At 38.3% G+C, this 18,850-nt stretch overlaps 2 protein-coding genes across 2 annotated transcripts; both read right to left on the bottom strand.

The window, feature by feature from the left end:
* Positions 1 to 3,265: 3,265 nt before the first annotated feature.
* Positions 3,266 to 5,842, bottom strand: LOC110701743 (probable indole-3-acetic acid-amido synthetase GH3.1). Its single transcript, XM_021879376.1, has 4 exons — positions 5,559 to 5,842; positions 4,936 to 5,037; positions 4,021 to 4,809; positions 3,266 to 3,935 (listed from the first exon to the last, which is right to left on the bottom strand). The coding sequence occupies exons 1-4, from the start codon at positions 5,840 to 5,842 to the stop codon at positions 3,383 to 3,385; spliced, it is 1,728 nt and encodes a 575-aa protein (XP_021735068.1). The 3' UTR covers positions 3,266 to 3,382.
* A 2,409-nt stretch (positions 5,843 to 8,251) lies between these two features.
* LOC110701742 (probable indole-3-acetic acid-amido synthetase GH3.1) lies at positions 8,252 to 17,236 on the bottom strand. Its single transcript, XM_021879375.1, has 5 exons — positions 16,953 to 17,236; positions 16,401 to 16,463; positions 10,724 to 10,762; positions 9,323 to 10,111; positions 8,252 to 9,196 (listed from the first exon to the last, which is right to left on the bottom strand). Exons 1-5 carry the CDS (start codon positions 17,234 to 17,236, stop codon positions 8,629 to 8,631), a joined length of 1,743 nt encoding a protein of 580 aa, XP_021735067.1. The 3' UTR covers positions 8,252 to 8,628.
* Between the last annotated feature and the right edge of the window lie 1,614 nt (positions 17,237 to 18,850).

Genomic DNA, 18,850 nt, shown 5'->3' with positions numbered 1-18,850 from the left:
TAATAAACACTCGTGTCCATAACAAAACGGGTCGTGTCTTGGGTGATACGGTCCATGTCCAAGCATAAAAAATTAATAAAAAAACCGGACACGGTTTTTCGCGTGTCGGACACGTATCGCCCCGTGTCCCACGCGTGTCCGTGTTCGACATACATGTCGACTCAACTCGGACACACCTGCCAAGTGGCGTGTCCGTGCTTCCTAACAACCCACGGGCCACAGCACTTGACGAGTTTTCCATAAACAAGAAAGAGATTTCTTGCGTGAAAGTTGTGAAATGCTTAACACTGTGTAATGTGGTGGTTGTTCAGTTTGATTTGCAAGTAACACAAGGATATGATGACTACTCCATATTAATCTTTCCCCGATCAATACTCAACTAGGATTTGCTTGTCTTTATCTTTTAATGCATATTAATTGCTTGTCTCCTCAACTAAACAATAATTCTAAATAAACTAATTTTATTTTATCTCCAAGTCTCCAATAATGAATAAATTGATACTAACATGGACTATACAGTATACATAAGCTAATAAAATCTACAAAGATATCCTAGCTTAAATATAATTCTATTCTAATAAAAACACTATCTTAATAAATGTAACAACCTAAAAGATAAAACTAATAACAACTAATGAAAACAAATATCCAAGGACTGCATAGGTGAGAATTTGGCAAATAATTCTCCCAAATAGCATTACTTTTTTATAATTTAGAATTTGGGAGAATTTGAAAACAATAATGCTATTTGGGAGAAATTGTCAAATATTTTGTTACCATTAAAAATAAGCAAAAATACATGACAATCATAGAAAATAGACATGACATTATACATAGTACTCCGTACTTCACACAAATTAGATTAGGTTTAGAAAATATACGATACTCCCAAAATAAACATGAAAGGGGCTCCAAAAGTAAGACCAATTCAGAAAATTGTAGCCCAAACATATGAAGTATCAAATAATACGTTAGACTTTTTGGGGTCATTTCTAGAAACATATGAAGGGCTGAATTGGGACATAGCTACATTAGAGTTCAGTAACTCTATAATAGGCATGACATTAAAATTCAAAGCAATTCAAGGCTAATCGAACAAGGTAAGGTGAAAACCCTTTGTTAATTGGCTGAATTTATTACTTTTCTATTTGTCTCATTTCACCAATTTCGCATAACCAAATTAGCAATTTTGGAAAAACAAAGGAACTTTGAAATATTTTGAAAGAGACAAAAGAGAGAGAGAGACAAACAAACCCTTACCTAATGAAGAAAGTGTCGTTAATCCAGTACCATAAATCAATGTGCCATTAATGTCCTCTAAAGTTAATAAATCGCCATTAATGGGTTGCTTCTAGTCGATCACATCAACAAACAGAGGATAGGTGAAGGGAAATAAGGGAGGGAAAAGAAATTAACTGGAATAGGGGGAAACGGGGAAAAAAGAAAAAGAAAATAAAAATGGAACTTTAAGTGGTCACGTGCGTTGCACGTGACTTTAATTGGCCAGAAAAAAGTCAACGCCGAAAAACGGTTAAAAGATCCTCGCCACAACTCAAACGCGATAAAAAAACCTTTTGCGCCACCTTTTTTTTTATAAAAGGACCTTTCAGACAAAAAGGTCTACATAAAAGGACCAATCTGACAAATTTACCTAAAAAGAAAGTATTACAAACATAGAAATATTTTGATTAAATGTATTACGGATAATGGTGTACTATATTTGGCGCGGTTATGCACTTATGCTTAAATTATACGGATTTTTCACCAAATACCACTGAGTTTTTCAAAAATTCACCATATACCACACAAAATTTTCTAATTCACCATATACCATTGAGTTACTGTGCGTTAACACAGAATGCCATTTTTGGTAACTGCCGTTAGTAATTAGGGTTAATTATGCCACGTGGCTGTCACTTATTGGCTCTTATTAATATTATCTAATTAATTAGTTAAATAAAGAATTAAAACAAAACAACCACCACCTCCTCACTCCACCAACCCCGACACCCCCTTCCCCCACCAACCCAGCTCCCCTTCCCCGTCGGCGGCCTTGCCCAGCCTCCTCCCTCGCCGGCCCTCCGGAGCTCCCCCTACCCCTACCATCTCCCCTTCCTGTCCTCCTCCTAAACCACCATCCTCTAAATGCACTTCTCTCAACCCATCTTCCCAAAAATCAATCTGCATCTCCCGCCAACCGGAATCCGACCAAAACCCCTCGCCGGCGCTCCTCCCCTTCCCCTGAACCGTCGTGCCCGCATCTCCCACGAAAACCCTCATCTCTGTTCGTTTCTCTCTTCAACTTGAAAAAATTGTGGTATTTGAAGATTGTTGTAATTCCTTGGTATAAGTTGAGATAAGATAGGTCTAATACTCTGAATTTTGTATTTGTATTTGGAATAGGAATGGATCCCTTTCATCTCTTATCTTTCATCATCGACTTTCGTAAAGGTATTCTCCGATTACCTTTCATCTCGATTTTGGGTTTTGGGTTGGTTGTTTGCAACTAAATTGGGCGGCGGCGACGTGAGGGAGGGGGATCTGGGTCGCCGGCGTTGAATTTCGGCATGGTGGGTTTCGGCTTAGGTGGAAGGGTTGCAGGGGGAGACGTTTTGGGCAGATATGAGGGAGAATTTGGGTTGGGTATGGTGGTTCAAGGGAGGGATGGGGGCACCGGCGAGAGGCTGGGTGTGGGGCGGCGCCGGCGCGGTGGTGGTTCAAGGCTGGGAGCGGGTGGCGGGGGGCTGAGCTGGGTGCAGGTTGGGGGCGAGGAGATGGCTGGGAGTTGGTGGTGGTTTTAATTTTTTTCAATTATTTTTGTAAAAGTTTTTCAATTAATTATTTAGTTTTTCAATTATTTTTTTTATATTTATTTTTTGATAATTGATTAGATAATTATTTTAAAGTTAAATAATTTAAAAGGCAACCAATTACAAGCTGCCACGTGGCACAATTAACATTAATGTCTAACTGAGTTAACGGAAATGACATGTTGTGACATTTATGTTAAACTCAGTGGTATATGGTGAATTAGAAAATTTTGTGTGGTATATGGTGAATTTTTGAAAAACTCAGTGGTATTTGGTGAAAAATCCGTAAATTATAATTGTAATCTCCATAGCTATGCCTCACAAAAAAATAAGTATAACTTTTTCTACATAATACCTTTGTTAATACTGAAATATTAAAACAAAGAAACTTTAATTTCATAATCATACAAAGCAAACACAAAGATTTCTATTGTGTTTATTAATAAGAAAAAAAAAAAAAAAGATGACCCAATAAACAAATACGATGTACACAGTACACCGGTACAAGTGAAACAACGTTGAGCTATCAACATTAGCCCATTCACTAAAACTCACATTTAAATGGATCCTAATTATGGGCTCCAATGTGGCATAGAAGGGCTAAATTGGGCCATAACTACATTAGAGTCCAGCAACTCCACAATAGGCATGACATTCACACACCTAGGCACTTTGTACTGGTTGATAGATGCTCCTCTTGATATTGCATAGTCCATCAGCTTCTCAAATGTTCCATTCTTCACTACTCGAATCTCAAGCGGACCAACTGATCGGTCGGCAACCCGACACTGTCGATATACCGAGTTAAGGGCCTCCTCAATGGCTAAACAGCATGGGCCCAATGCCTCATGATCTAGCCGAGTTGTGGTGTCATTAGTTAAAAGCTCCCAATAAATGACGTAATGTCCCGGTATAGTTTTGGTTTCTGCATAGCTTGTGTACTCAACAACTCTTGTGTTAAAAGGTTTGAGCAAAGCTGATGCACTCTCTATCGCATTTTGCAACTCTGACTCATCCGTCTTATCCGAGTCAATACTTAATTGCACGTTTTTCCTCCTTATGAAGTTGAATTGTGGGGTCGAATTATAGAACCCTGTCACTTGTAGCACATCCCCAACTTTGTACCTACACAACTTGAAGTAATTAGTAGATAAATAACTCAAAAAGCTTTCTGTTTACATTATTATCTAGAAGTACTAAAATCAATTACCTGTACAATCCTGAATGGGTGGTGACTACAACCTCATACTCATTTCCGACCTCTACATCAGCCAAGTTTACCAGCTGAGGGGTCAAGCTGTCCTCGAGTGTGATGAACTCGAAATATGCCATATTAGGCATTATAGTGTATGAAACCTCCGAGGGGGCACACGTTGGGTTCAAGTTGAGTCCAAAGTAACACTCCGAGGAAGCGTACATAATACATACCTTAGGTAACTCACCACTATAATAGTCCAATGTAGGTATATACTGGGCCATGGTACCAGTCACAATCACTTCTAAGTATTTTGTATTGGGCCAAATCCTTGTGATTATCCCTTCCCAATTCTTACCTTCACAAGTATGGATAAGAAACTCCGCAAGCTCCGGGTCAGGCCTCATGATCTTACTCATACAGGATCGTAGGTCCGAGTCAGTGATAGTTGAGCTAAGAGTGCCAGTTTTGATATCGTGGCAAAGGTCGTGGAAGTGGACTTGGAGGAAGTTGATGGCCCGGAGGAGGCCAGAAGCAAAGACGGCTCCTATACGGAGGACCTCGTGACGGTCATAAAGGCCACATAACATTTGGGTGTACATGGACTGGAAAGAGTCAAGGCAAAGTACCGCCTCGTGTGGGCTAGTGTTAACGTTGTAAGGATCATAAGGTCGGTTTCTAAAGTAGCTACTTTTGAAGTAGCTTGTGAGAAGTGGATGAGCCACAAGACCTCCCGGAGTTTTTGTTTCTGCTTTGATGAATTGGAAGTACATACCTTTTCCTTTGTCTAGGCCTGGCATATACCTGTTGATACAAATTAAAGTTAACCAAGTAATTAAATAGCTAGCTAGTTGCTAGTATTTCAACTTTGTCACATTGCTAACGGCTACATGAAACCCTATCGTCGACCAATTAAGAATATCAACTTACTGGTTCATCACGGGTGTGCAAAAGCTGGGAAACAGCAACCTTCGTTCTATCTCTTCAGAAGTCATTGGTATTAGTTTTCTCTCTCCTGCTGAAGTTCCCGAGCTGCAATGATAACCTTATAATTTAATCGCTTTCACTTTTGCGTGGGAGTAATTTTAGCTTCATTAACTTCGATTTTAGGCCGGTGTGGGTGGTTTTGGGTTGGGTGGATGGTTTTTAGGGCGAAAAAGGTGATGTGGTGGCGGTGGGGAGGTGGTTAATGCTGGAATAGTGGTCAAATGATAAATTCCGTTTAAAGGTGGTTGTTGACAATTTTTTTTTAAGAAAATAAAATAGGTCGGTTTCAACAAAAAAAAATATATACGGAGTATATATAAAGCGTTTTGTGACAAAATAAGTTTTGGTTTCCTCTATTTGGAATATCTAAACCCCTTTAATTCGATATGAAAATTCGAGTGTTCAAAAAATTCAATCCAATTTCATTCAAATTACTAATTTAATTCGGACAGATTTACCAATATTGGGTTGGACTGAGTTTCGATTTTTATGCAAATAGCTAGTGGCCACATACATATGTGCCTATGTGGATACAGTAATAGATACCAATTCAAAGAGAGAATAACCTAGTAAGAAATTCAGTGATTGGTTGGGCGCAAAGAATAGGGGAGAAATCCCCATTAGCAATACGTTGAATATCAGGCTGAATATCTTCATATGTCACCACTGGAACCTTATTCTTAAATGTCTCAACATCAACACACCCCTTCATCCCATGTCGTTTCAAGTACTCGGTGTCGGCGTTTTGGCTCAAAATATGAGCCAAAACCTTCCTTTGCTCCTCCTCACACTTGCTCGTCACCTCCTCAATGAATTCCAACGCAGCCACATCTTTGTCTCTCCTCGCCATCGTCGATCGTTGTAAAAATGTTGTAAGTTTGAGATAGTAGCTTAATTTAGAAGCTCTTGTTGTTGTTTTGGTTGAAAATGGGAGATTGGAAAGAAGATTATATAATGTATATAAGTAATATGACCAGGGCAAAATAAGCTGACAAAAGAAGGTCGTGGTACACGATTGAAGTTTCGAGTAGATAATAATAATATAATGTATAAACCATGCATTTTTTATTAATGATTGTTAATTCACCTTATGCATTGAGTGTGCTACTACATTATTAGGAAGTCGTTTTCTCATTTTTTTTTTTATTTTTTTTTTGGTGCTCAGTCGTTTTCTTATTGTGATGTGCAGATTGGCATCTTTTTATTTGATTTTTTCAAATCGACGTCAGCACACTTATGCATAAACAAATGCATACCACTAATAATAAGTTGCCAATGTTGTAAAAAAAGAAAAAAACAGTTGCCATGTGATATACATGATCACCACCCTTACTTTCCAGACCATCTCAACTTTTCGAGTCATTAATTCATTTTATGTTTCATCAATTTCCAAAATGTGTCAAAGTACAACGATTAATCATTTTTATCCGTTTATAATTGTAAAAGGAATACTTGTATTTACCACCCATAAATAACCCACTTTTTGAAATTACCACCAATATTTTTTTTTTTTTTTAAATTACCACCCATAAAAGACAAAAAAATTATATTTTTCCACTTTCCGTTAAAAAATCCGTTAAGTTTAAAGTTTTTAAAATAAGTCTTTTATTTTCGAGCCAAAACATGCTCATTAGATATTTTGGAGGTCATTTTTGTCCTTTAGGTCCGATTTGAAGTCAAAATTTACAAAAAAATGATTTAAAATGCCTCATTTTGCGTACTAAAATATACATCGGTTTGCGTGACACACATAGAATGAGGCATTTTCTTTAATTATATGTCATTTTGATCTCAAATCGGATCCTTTGGCCAAAAATGACCCCAAAAACTCTAAAGAGCATGTTTTTAACACAAAATCGAAGAATTTTTTTTAAAACGTTAGATTTAACGGTTTTGGTGGTAAAATGCTAAAATCTAACTTTTTATATCTTTTATGGGTGGTAATTTAAACAAAAAAAATTTTGGGTGGTAATTTCAAAAAGTGGGTTATTTGTGGGTAGTAAAATACAAAATTTCCATTGTAAAATGATGTTATATAATAATGTACTTAGTACTAAACTACTATGTTTAAATAAAGTATTTATTCTTTGCAATTCTTAATACTACCTCTGTTTTTTTTAAATGCATCAGTTTGACCGGCACATTTGCCGAGACATAAATTTGACCATTAATATCTTTAATTTTCTATTAGTAAAAATTGTAACAAAATTATATTATGAAACTAGACATTATGACTAATCAAATGATATATTATATAATAACATTTATTTATTTTATAGAGGTGAAAAAAATAAGTCAACCATGGTATGTGAATAGTGCAAAAGTCAAAGTGATGCATTTAAAAAAACTGAGGGAGTACTTGTACGGGCTCTCTCTCTCTAGTCTTTAATCAACTACGGAGTAAAAACTACTCGTAGTTTTGGACTTGGGCATGCTTTCATGTCATGATCGGTCAAAACATTTTTGTTTTTTGTTTTTAAATAAAACTTCCTCTGTTTTTTGTACTTGACCTGTTTTTTTTATCACGATTGTTAATGCAAAACTTTAATGATCAATAACTTAAATTCTCTATAGGTAAAAATTATAAAATTAAAGTTATATATTATGATAGTATTTATTGAGACGAATTTAAAATGATCTCACATAAATATATTTTTCCTTACATATTATTTACAAAAGACGGTCAAAGAAGGGATGGTGAATAGTGTAAAAGTCAAAGCGGGTCAAATAAAATATAACGGAGGAAGTATGTAACAAGACATATAGTGATGGTTAACAAATTAATGTACACTTTTGTGTTTTAACTCCACATCACGGGTTTAAAATTTGTACAATTTATGTTTTGTATAATATTGACCTTTTGAATTGGATGATTTTTTTGGTTCCATGCTTTATACGTATATAGAGTAGTATTTAATTTTTTTGTATAAATAAACACTCTATATGGGTGTAATATATTCTGTAAGAACTAAATCAGATACTCATACTTGCGAAAGGCTTGAGTTCGTTCCATCTCATTGCTGAGGATATTCTAGATTTATGCTCTAATTTTATTGATGTTGTTTGGTATTTTGTTAAAAGGAGTGGAAATAGAGTAGCACATAAATTGACTCATTTCCAACCGTGAAAATTCGGTTAAAGAGTGTGGAATAATAATTTCCCGACTCGAATCTTGGATGTAGCGAACAATAATTTATTAATCTAAGTCCCTTTTGAGGGTTGTTTCAAAAAAAATAAAAATTATACTCATACTTCCATATAGATGGCCAAGATGGGTATTTTTGCTTTCAAAGCCTGTTTCACAGTAGATACATTAGTATATTAAGCACATAATAATTCGAACATTCTATAGCGGTAAAACAGTAGTACCAAGCAATAGGTTAAGGTTTTTTTTTTTTTTTTTTCGGGTGAAAATATGTTAGGCTAACGACTCTTTGGAATTCTTAGTGGTACAATGATACAATATTAAGACTGAAAATGAAATAAAATTAACTACAAAGTAATTTATTTATGAAAAAACAGATAATTAAACACAATGTACACCGGTCACCGGGTACAAGTCAAACAACGTGGTGCAATACTGCTATCTATAGCCCAGTGTCCGCTAACAAACTAAACAGTTACATTTTAATGGGCTTAAATGGGGCCTCTTTGTGGGCTCCAATGGGGCATAGAAGGGCTGAAATGGGCCGAAACTACTCTAGAGTCTAGTAACTCCACAATGGGCTTGACATTCACACACCTAGGTGCTTTGTACTGGTTAATTGATGCTCCTCTTGATATTGCATAGTCCATCAACTCCTCAAATGTTCCATTTTTTACCACTCGGATCTCAAGCGGCCCAATTGACCGGTCCGAAACCCGACATTGTCGGTAAACCGAGTTAAGGGCCTCCTCAATGGCTAAACAACACTGGCCCAATACCTCATGATCCGGCCCATTTGTGGGATCTTTTGTTAAAAGCTCCCAATAAAGGACATAATGTCCTGGTATAGATTTGGTGTCCGCATAACTTGTGTACTCAACAACGCTTGTGTTGAAGGGTTTGAGTAAAGCTGATGCGCTTTCAATCGCGCTTTGCAACTCTGACTCATCGGTCTTATCTGAGTCGATACTAAGTAGAACGTTCTTCCTCCTAACAAACTTGAATTGCGGGGCTGAGTTGTAGAACCCTGTCACGTATAGCACATCCCCAACTTGGTACCTATACATAAGGCAGAAATAGAAAACTGATTAGAACTGTGCAAAAACAAATACATAATAGTAAAATTACTATTTAATATATTTATATTAACTAATTAACCAAGAGTATTAATTCAAGTTCAAGTACCTGTACAATCCTGATTGTGTGGTTACTACAAGCTCATACTCCTTGCCAACCTCCACATCAGCCAAGTTTACAATCTGAGAGCCCGAGTTGTCGTCGAGTGGGATGAACTCGAAATACGCCATATTAGGTAGTATAGTGTAGGAAACCTCTGAGGGGGCACACATTGGGTTCAAGTTGAGTCCAAAGAAACACTCCGAAGAAGCGTACATAGTACATGCCTTAGGTAGGCCACCACTATAATAATCCAACGTAGGTATATATTGGGCCATGGCACCCGTCACAATCACTTCCAAGTACTTTGTATTAGGCCAAATTCTTTTGATTATCCCCTCCCAATTCTCACCCTCACATGCATGGATAATGAACTCCGCAAGTTCCGGGTCAGGCCTCATGATCTTACTCATACAAGCCCTTAGGCTCGAGTTAGTGATTATTGAGCTAAGGGTTCCATTGGTGATGTCGTGGCAGAGGTCGTGGAAATGGACTTGGAGGAAACGGATGGCCCGGAGAAGGCCGGATGCGAATACTGCTCCCACACGGAGTACCTCGTGGCGCTCGTATAGCCCACATAACATTTGCGTGTACATGGACTGGAAGGAGTCGGGGCAAAGTATTGCCTCGTTAGGACTAGTATAAAGGTTGTAAGGATCGTAAGGTCGGTTCTTGAAGTGGCTACTTTTGTAGTAGCTTGTGAGAACTGGGCGAGCCACTAGACCTCCAGGAGTTTTTGTTTCTGACTTGATGAATAAGAAGTAGAGGCCTTTTCCTTTGTCTAGCCCTGGCATGTATCTGTTGATACAAATTAATCAAACATTTATGGTCAGAGTTGCAATTAATTTTGCATGTTTTTTTAAAATATGAAAGGCTTAATGAATGAATATTAATTCTTAATACAATAGTTAGCTAGCTAATGCAAAAATATAAACCAAATACAGCAAATGGTCAGATCGAGTATAAACTAGCGCGTTAGCTACTAGATGAAAAATAGGGACATAATATAAATTATAAATTTGTGTGTAATTTTATTGGACATATCATGTCCTACCTAACTATGTGTATATACCAAAAGTATACAATAAGGAAAAACGAAAGCAAACAACAAAGAAAAAAGCACAATGCTAAGTATGGTGCAGTGTAAGAGAGCATTTTATTTGTAAAATTCAGTAGTCTTTTTCTGTAAAACACAAGTTAAAAAGAGTATAAAGAACAAATTAAAGGATATAAATATATAATTTTGGCTAATTTCAAAAGCCTGTATTTCAATGCATTATATTTAACTAGTAAATTTCTATTAGTAGTACATGTATGATTTCATAATTAAGTTGTATAACCAAAATTTAATTGAATGAACAAATATAATTAGTCCAAAGTTGAATAGTGGAGGAAATTAGATAAACTTACTGGTTCATAACAGGCATGAGAAGGCTGTAGAGCAGTTGCCTTCTGTTGATAAGTATATTAGGTGACTCGTACTTCGTAGCTTTGTCCGCCCGATCGGGCGGACATTGCCCGGTCTGACCGGGCGGAAGAAGAAGAGGTGCCTGGCAAATTCGTTGAAGAAGCTGCTCTCGCGCCCGACCGGGCGAGCCTTCGCCCGACCGGGCGAGCCTTCGCCCGATCGGGCAGACCTTGCCCGGTCTGACCGGGCGGTGGGGGTTAGATACGTTGAAGCATTCGTATGGAGTTTTCTTCTCGCGCCCGATCGGGCAGACCTTGCCCGGTCTGACCGGGCGGAGAAGGAAAAATACGGAACGCGGATTTTGCGGTTTTAGGTTATCTTATTTTATTATCTTTTTGCCCAAGTATCTTTTAATTAGGGATTAATATAAAACCTCCCTAATATCAGTATTAGGGTTAAGAGAGACAGAGTGAAAGCCGTTCTTGAGAAATACAAGAATCATCTTTGTAATCTTTGCAGTTTATAGTGAAATCATTCGATCTCGGTGCCCGTGGACGTAGCTATCACATCGATAGTGAACCACGTAAATTCTTGGTGTTGTTCTTATTGTTTGCATTGAATTTCTTTATTGTTTTCTTGTTTGTTTTCGACCTTTGCTTCCGCTGTCGCACAACAATTGGTATCAAGAGCTCAGGTTCAATCCTTGGAGAGTTTCTTGAAGATAACAATGGCAGGAGATTCAACAATAAGAATTGAGAAGTTTACCGGGAAAAATAGTTTCGGGCTATGGCAAATTAAGATGAAGGCTCTGTTAAAACAACAGCAGATATGGCGTCCGTTGGCTCCAAAGAGTACTACTTCGGAGTCAGGAGACGGACCGACTGACTCGCAGTTAGAAGTTATGGAAGAGAAGGCACACTCTACCATATTACTTAGTCTTGATGATCAAATCATCACGGAGGTTGCTGATCAGGAAACGGCGGCTGGATTGTGGCTGAAGCTGGAGTCATTGTATATGACTAAGTCGTTGACCAACAAATTATTACTGAAACAGCGGTTGTTTAGCCTCCGGATGCAGTCAGGTACTTCCTTACGGGAACATCTAGAAAAACTTAACTCTATTTTGCTTGATTTACGTAATTTAGATGTTAAAATTGATGATGAGGATGCTGCGTTGATTTTACTTGTATCTCTACCGTCTAGCTTTGAGAATTTTGTAGAGTCTTTTGTTGTTGGTAAGGATTCTATAACCTTAGAAGAAGTGAAGGCAGCACTTCATACTAGGGAACTCAGAATGAAAGCTACGAGTGATAATGGGGATAATGGTAGTGGGTTATTTGTTAAGTCCGGAAAGTCTAAAAAGAATAAGGGGTTTAACAAGGGGAACAATGCTGGGTCGGGTGCTGGAAACGGCAAGGATGGATCTAGTAAAACTACTACTAAAACATGTTATTACTGTAAAGAACCGGGTCACTTTAGGAATAATTGTCCGGTGAGGAAAAACAAGTCCCAGGCTGCTGTAGTTGAAGAGAAACCGAATGAGAGCTATAATTCAGAGGAAGATTTAGCATTAGTCAGTTCTGCTAGGTCTGATGATTTATCTGATAACTGGGTTCTAGATTCGGGGTGTTCGTTCCATATGTGTCCACGTCGAGATTGGTTTGATACATATGAACCTCGCAATGGGGGTATGGTTATAGTCGGTAACAATGCTCCATGTAAGGTCACAGGTATTGGTTCCATGAGGTTGAGGACTGTTGATGGGCGGAGGTTAACTTTGACTAATGTACGGCATGTTCCTGCTTTAGGAAAGAATCTGATTTCATTGGGTACCCTGGATGAATTGGGGTACAATGGTGTGTTTTCAGATGGGGAGTTGTGTATTTTCAGAGGTTCTGAGTTGGTACTTAAGGGTATCAAAAGGAACACCCTCTATGTTTTTGAGGGTGTTACACTGCCTAGTTCTGCGGTTTGCGCATCTGTATCTCACCAGGAGATGACTAAGATTTGGCACATGAGGCTTGGTCATATGGGGGAGAAGGGGATGCAGCTATTGTCCAAGAGGGGTCTTCTATCCGGGGTCAAGGTTGCCAACCTTGAATTTTGTGAGCATTGTGTGTTTGGTAAGAAACACAGGTCAAAGTTCAGCAAGGGTGCTCACATTACTGATGCAGTGCTCGATTACATCCATTCAGATTGCTGGGGTCCATCTAGAGTTGAAGGTATGGGAGGTTACCACTATTTTGTGTCATTTGTTGATGACAAGTCCCGATACACATGGCTTAGGTTGCTTAAGTCAAAGGATGAGGCCTTCAAAGTTTTCAAGCAATGGAAAGCTTTGGTGGAAAATCGACAAGGAAGGAAGATTAAGAAGCTACGAACGGACAATGGGCTAGAGTTTTGCAAAGACGAGTTTAATCAGTTCTGTGCAGATGAGGGTATAGGTCGGCATCATACTGTCAGGAAGACACCACAGCAGAACGGTGTAGCAGAACGGGTTAATCAGACACTGCTAGAGAGAGTTCGATGCATGCTCTCTAATGCAGGGCTTGGGAGGAGGTACTGGAGTGAAGCTGTGTTAACAGCTTGTTATGTCATTAATAGGGGTCCTCATTCTGGAATTGATTCCAAAATTCCGTTTGAGATCTGGAGTGGTAAGTTGCCTAATTTTTCGAATTTGAAGATTTTTGGTTGTGTTGCTTATTATCATGTTATTGAGGGTAAGCTGGATCCACGAGCCAAGAAGGGGTGTTTTGTTGGGTACGGGGATGGTGTGAAGGGGTTTAGAATTTTTTCACCTTCGGAGGGTCGGGTCATTCTTAGTAGGGATGTTACTTTCGATGAAAACACCATGTATTCAATTAAAAATGCAGAGATTTCAGATTTGAGAAGGGAAGGAGACAATTTATTACAGACAGATGGGGTACTTGAGGTACATCAGTCTACCATTGCTGATTTACCTCGGGTACAATATATTGATGATGATGCTGATGTTCCAGTGCCGGGTACTCCTGAACCTGAGATTACTCCTACTCATTCTAACTCTGGGGATGAGGTGGAGCAATCTAATCAGGGGTCATCTAGTCAACCTGACACCATTCTTGAGATGCCTAAACGAGTTATCAAGAAGCCTGTTAGATTGATTGAAGAGATGGAGGGAAGAAATTGCTGTGTTGATGCGATGACAGGTTATGCATTGAGTGTAGCTGATGATGTAGAGTCATTTGAACCTGCCACATATAAACAAGCAATTAGTTGTAGTGAGTCTGCGCAATGGCTTGCCGCAATGGGTGAAGAGATGCAGTCTCTTTACAAGAACAGAGTGTGGGAACTGGTAAAGGTACCGGAAGGGAGGAAGCTTGTGGGTTGTAAATGGATTTACAAGAAGAAAGAAGGGTTGTCGGAAACTGAGCAAATACGTTTTAAGGCTAGGCTAGTTGCTAAGGGGTTCAGTCAGGTAGAAGGGGTTGATTTTGTTGAGATATTCTCACCTGTGGTTCGACATACTTCTATCCGTGTGTTATTGTCAATTGTAGCACATTTTGATCTTGAGCTGGAGCAGTTGGATGTTAAAACGGCTTTCCTTCATGGCGATTTGGAGGAGGAGATTCTGATGAAGCAGCCCGAAGGATTCGAAGTTCCTGGAAAGGAACACTATGCCTGCAGATTGCTAAAGTCATTGTATGGACTTAAGCAATCCCCCCGACAGTGGTACAAAAGGTTTGATTCTTTTATGGTTTCACAAGGTTTTGACAGGAATTCATATGATTGCTGTGTGTATCATAGTAAGCTGGATAATGGTTCCATGATTTATCTTTTGTTATATGTTGATGACATGTTGGTTGCCACAAAGAATAAATCTGATATTGCTAGATTAAAGGAGATGCTTAACTCGGAGTTTGACATGAAAGACTTGGGTGCAGCTAGGAAGATTTTGGGTATGGAGATCTACAGGGATCGGGCTAGAGGTAAGCTTTTCTTGACTCAGAAAAGCTACATTGAAAAGATTTTGTCTCGTTTTGGGATGGAAAAATCGAAGCCTATAAGTACGCCAACTACTGTTAGTTGTAAGTTGTCTTTGTCTATGTCACCTCAATCAGAGGAGGAGTTGTCTTATATGTCTAGAGTTCCATATGCAAACGCGGTTGGTTGTTTGATGTATGCTATGGTCTGTACTAGGCCGGATATTGCGCATGCTGTTAGTGTTGTAAGCAGGTTTATGGCTCGACCTGGGAGGGAACACTGGCAAGGGGTGAAAAGGATTTTTCGCTACCTGAGAGGGACAACTGATATTGGTCTTGTGTACGGGAATGATAAGGAATGCTTGGTCACTGGGTACAGTGATTCTGATTATGCAGCTGATGTGGATACCAGGAGGTCTGTGACTGGTTATGTGTTCACTTTGGGTGGTTCTGTGGTTAGTTGGAAGTCTACATTGCAGTCATCAGTTACGTTGTCAACTACTGAAGCTGAGTATATGGCTCTAACTTCTGCAGCTAAGGAGTCTATTTGGCTCAAAGGCCTAGTAGGTGAACTGGGTATTGCACAGGATTTTGCTACAGTGTATTGTGATAGTCTAAGTGCGATTTGCTTAGCTAAAGATCAAGTACACCATGATCGGACGAAGCACATTGATGTCAGGTATCATTTCTTACGTACTGACAAGAGGATTAAGGTGAAGAAGATTGGGACTGCTGACAACCCGGCTGATTTCTTCACTAAGCCTGTTCCGTTTAGCAAGTTTAAACATTGCTTAGACTTGTTAAATATTGATTACTACGTGATGTAGTAGGCCCTGAGGGGCGAAGTTGGGGAGCTCCTGGTGTAGGTGTGTTGGCCTTAAGGTGGAGCTTGCCCGGGGCTTGTGATGCAGGTGGAGCATTATGAGTTGTTATACTTGGAGACGAGTATGTGATGGGTCTTGGTTGAAGACTTATCGGGATGTATGGCTTATGCATGAGTCCTGCATCGGGTTTGGCTTGAGATGTTTTTTCACTATGTCTTGATGGGGTCGTTTGCTGACTACGAGTTCTCGTCAAGGTGGAGATTGTTGATAAGTATATTAGGTGACTCGTACTTCGTAGCTTTGTCCGCCCGATCGGGCGGACATTGCCCGGTCTGACCGGGCGGAAGAAGAAGAGGTGCCTGGCAAATTCGTTGAAGAAGCTGCTCTCGCGCCCGACCGGGCGAGCCTTCGCCCGACCGGGCGAGCCTTCGCCCGATCGGGCAGACCTTGCCCGGTCTGACCGGGCGGTGGGGGTTAGATACGTTGAAGCATTCGTATGGAGTTTTCTTCTCGCGCCCGATCGGGCAGACCTTGCCCGGTCTGACCGGGCGGAGAAGGAAAAATACGGAACGCGGATTTTGCGGTTTTAGGTTATCTTATTTTATTATCTTTTTGCCCAAGTATCTTTTAATTAGGGATTAATATAAAACCTCCCTAATATCAGTATTAGGGTTAAGAGAGACAGAGTGAAAGCCGTTCTTGAGAAATACAAGAATCATCTTTGTAATCTTTGCAGTTTATAGTGAAATCATTCGATCTCGGTGCCCGTGGACGTAGCTATCACATCGATAGTGAACCACGTAAATTCTTGGTGTTGTTCTTATTGTTTGCATTGAATTTCTTTATTGTTTTCTTGTTTGTTTTCGACCTTTGCTTCCGCTGTCGCACAACACCTTCTATCCATCTCCTCAGCAGTTGTTGGCATCATTTTTCTCTCTCCTGCTGAAGTTCCAGAGCTGCAATAATCGCCCAATTAATCTCTAATTACTAATTATTTGCATAATTAAACATTAACTTCTTTGTAATTATATTAATAAACTTTTCTTTTTTTTTTCTCTCTCCCACTCTCTCTCTCTCTCTCTCGTAGGTTATTTCAATTAAGTTAGTCAATTTCGACCAGAATCTATCTATCCTTAATTATTGACTACGTTCAATAAAAGAATTGAAAGTCAAATCACCACATTTTTTGACTCTACATTACATTAATGAGTGTTAATAATATATACTCTCCTGTATATATAAGGTACTCAAAATTAAATTTATCTTTTTTTTTTGTTAGCGAACTGTTATTAGGCAATCATTTTATAAAATAATAAGTGTAAAATAAACATAATCTTTATAACAACATAACATTATTATCGCCACAAACTTGCTATACTAGCAGTAAAAATTTGCGAATAAAACATACTTGGTATTATTAAATTAAATCAGTTAAAGGATGTTACCTTGTAAGAAATTCAGTGATTGGTTGGACACAAAGAATAGGGGAAAAATCCCCGTTAGCAATACGTTGGATATCGGGCTGAATATCCTCGTACGACACCACTGGAACCTTGTTCTTAAATGTCTCAACATCAACACACCCCTTCATTCCATATCGATTCAAGTACTCGGTGTCGGCGTTTCGGCTCAATATCTGAGCCAAAACCTCCCTTTGAACCTCCTCACATTGGCTCGTCACCTCCTCGATGAACTGCAACGCAGCCAAATCTTTCTCTCTTCTCGCCATTGCTTATCGTCGTAAAAATAATGTTGCAAGATAAAAGATATTTAATGCAATAATAATATTGCAGAAAGCTTAGTATTTTTTTTTTTTTTTGCGCTAAGTAAATTGGGAAGCTCTAGTGAAGTAGTGAATATTGCTTGAAGTGAGTATGGGAGAATGAAAAGAGCGAAGGAGTTTATATAGGGCAAAAAAAGCTATAACGTAGGATAAAGACGTCATGGTACACGTAAAAAGTTGCCACAAGGAAGAGGGACAAGTAAACTCGTTACTTGTGAATTGTGGCTCTTGACTAAAATACGTATGTACTAATTCCATTTTTAATTACAGTGACATGCATTTTTAATTTTTTTGATTGGTTGATATAGAGTTATAATCAATTAATCATAATAAACCCAAATGATGTGATATTGATTGGATATATTTTTTTTTTTGCATGTTTAAATCATTTTTTGTAAAGCTATTCTAGCCGTCCTTGAAATAAAATAACTCCGTACTAGCAAAATTATTAAATAAAACTGTAATTATAGATTTTGAGTATTTTTTTATATTCCAATATTTGTCATTTTTGTGTGTTATTGTCTTTTGGACAACTTAACTAGTATATGGGCTTGTTTGTAAATGATATTATTTTTCTGACTTTTAATATGTCATGGAACTTAAGAAAAGTTGATTTTGGCTTTAATAGTATGAGCATTGACTAATGTTATAATGTTCACTATACATCTTAGAAATTCCATCGTGTAAAATTTCAAAGTGTTACTAATTTACAGCATCAACAAAAACTATTACGTTTGAAATTTAACAACCAAAAGCTCACTATCCAATGCTTAAATTTTTTTTCTTTGACTAAATTTATATAGATCCAAAACCTAATTATCTGACGTTTAATAGTATTATTTGTGTAGCATGCATGATTAAGAAATTGTTAATTGTCTAGATAAGAATCTTCTATAAATTCCAAAATTCAAATCCTTGACCTTGTGCATTGAGTGTACTACTAAAATTTACAACACTTTTGTTTTTTTTCGATATCCGTGATAATATTCTCGAAGAGATCATGAATATCTTTGTTTCTCCATATTATTTTATGCAAAGATTGTAGGGCTAAGAGGGGGACATAAGGGCCCACTAGGTATAAGGTTAAGGGGACATGTGGGACCGTTGAAGGGGTCAAGTCAGTTGATTTTGTCGGGCATACGAGTTGAACGGACCACGAAGCTTTCAAAGGATAAGAGTTGGGAAACCTCAGAAGAGGCTGCTGACCAACGACAACGATAGCCTGCCGGCGGAAACGGCACAAAAGACAGGCATTGTATTGGTACCATTTTGCTACGTTGAGCTCATGTGTATTTTGTACATTACAACCCTTTATTTTGAGTTGTGACTTTTCTATTCTTACGCAAGGACGTTCGCTATTTTGAGTAATTATACTAGGAAGTTTATCCATTCGTAATTTTATTGTTACATAATTAATTGAAATGTATGTACTACAAGGATTTTTGAAGAATAAATTATATTGAAATGTGTGAATTGGCCTAACAAATTCGTCATCTTCGATTTACAGATTATATGTTTGATCTTATTCGACGCATATGTATTCAATTATAAAATTTTTAA

The sequence above is a fragment of the Chenopodium quinoa genome, unplaced genomic scaffold (genome assembly GCF_001683475.1).
Source record: "Chenopodium quinoa cultivar QQ74 unplaced genomic scaffold, ASM168347v1, whole genome shotgun sequence".
Classification (NCBI taxonomy): domain Eukaryota; kingdom Viridiplantae; phylum Streptophyta; class Magnoliopsida; order Caryophyllales; family Amaranthaceae; genus Chenopodium; species Chenopodium quinoa.
This window is presented reverse-complemented; position numbering and strand designations above follow the sequence as displayed.

Coding starts and splice junctions, on each gene's coding strand:
- LOC110701742 (XM_021879375.1), bottom strand. CDS start 17,236: ATGGCGAGAAGAGAGAAAGATTTGGCTGCGTTGCAGTTCATCGAGGAG. Junction 16,464..16,952: donor ATCACTGAATTTCTTACAAG/GTAACATCCTTT, acceptor CGATTATTGCAG/CTCTGGAACTTCAGCAGGAG. Junction 9,197..9,322: donor ACACAATCAGGATTGTACAG/GTACTTGAACTT, acceptor CCTTATGTATAG/GTACCAAGTTGGGGATGTGC.
- LOC110701743 (XM_021879376.1), bottom strand. CDS start 5,842: ATGGCGAGGAGAGACAAAGATGTGGCTGCGTTGGAATTCATTGAGGAG. Junction 5,038..5,558: donor ATCACTGAATTTCTTACTAG/GTTATTCTCTCT, acceptor TTATCATTGCAG/CTCGGGAACTTCAGCAGGAG. Junction 4,810..4,935: donor TGCACACCCGTGATGAACCA/GTAAGTTGATAT, acceptor TTGTATCAACAG/GTATATGCCAGGCCTAGACA.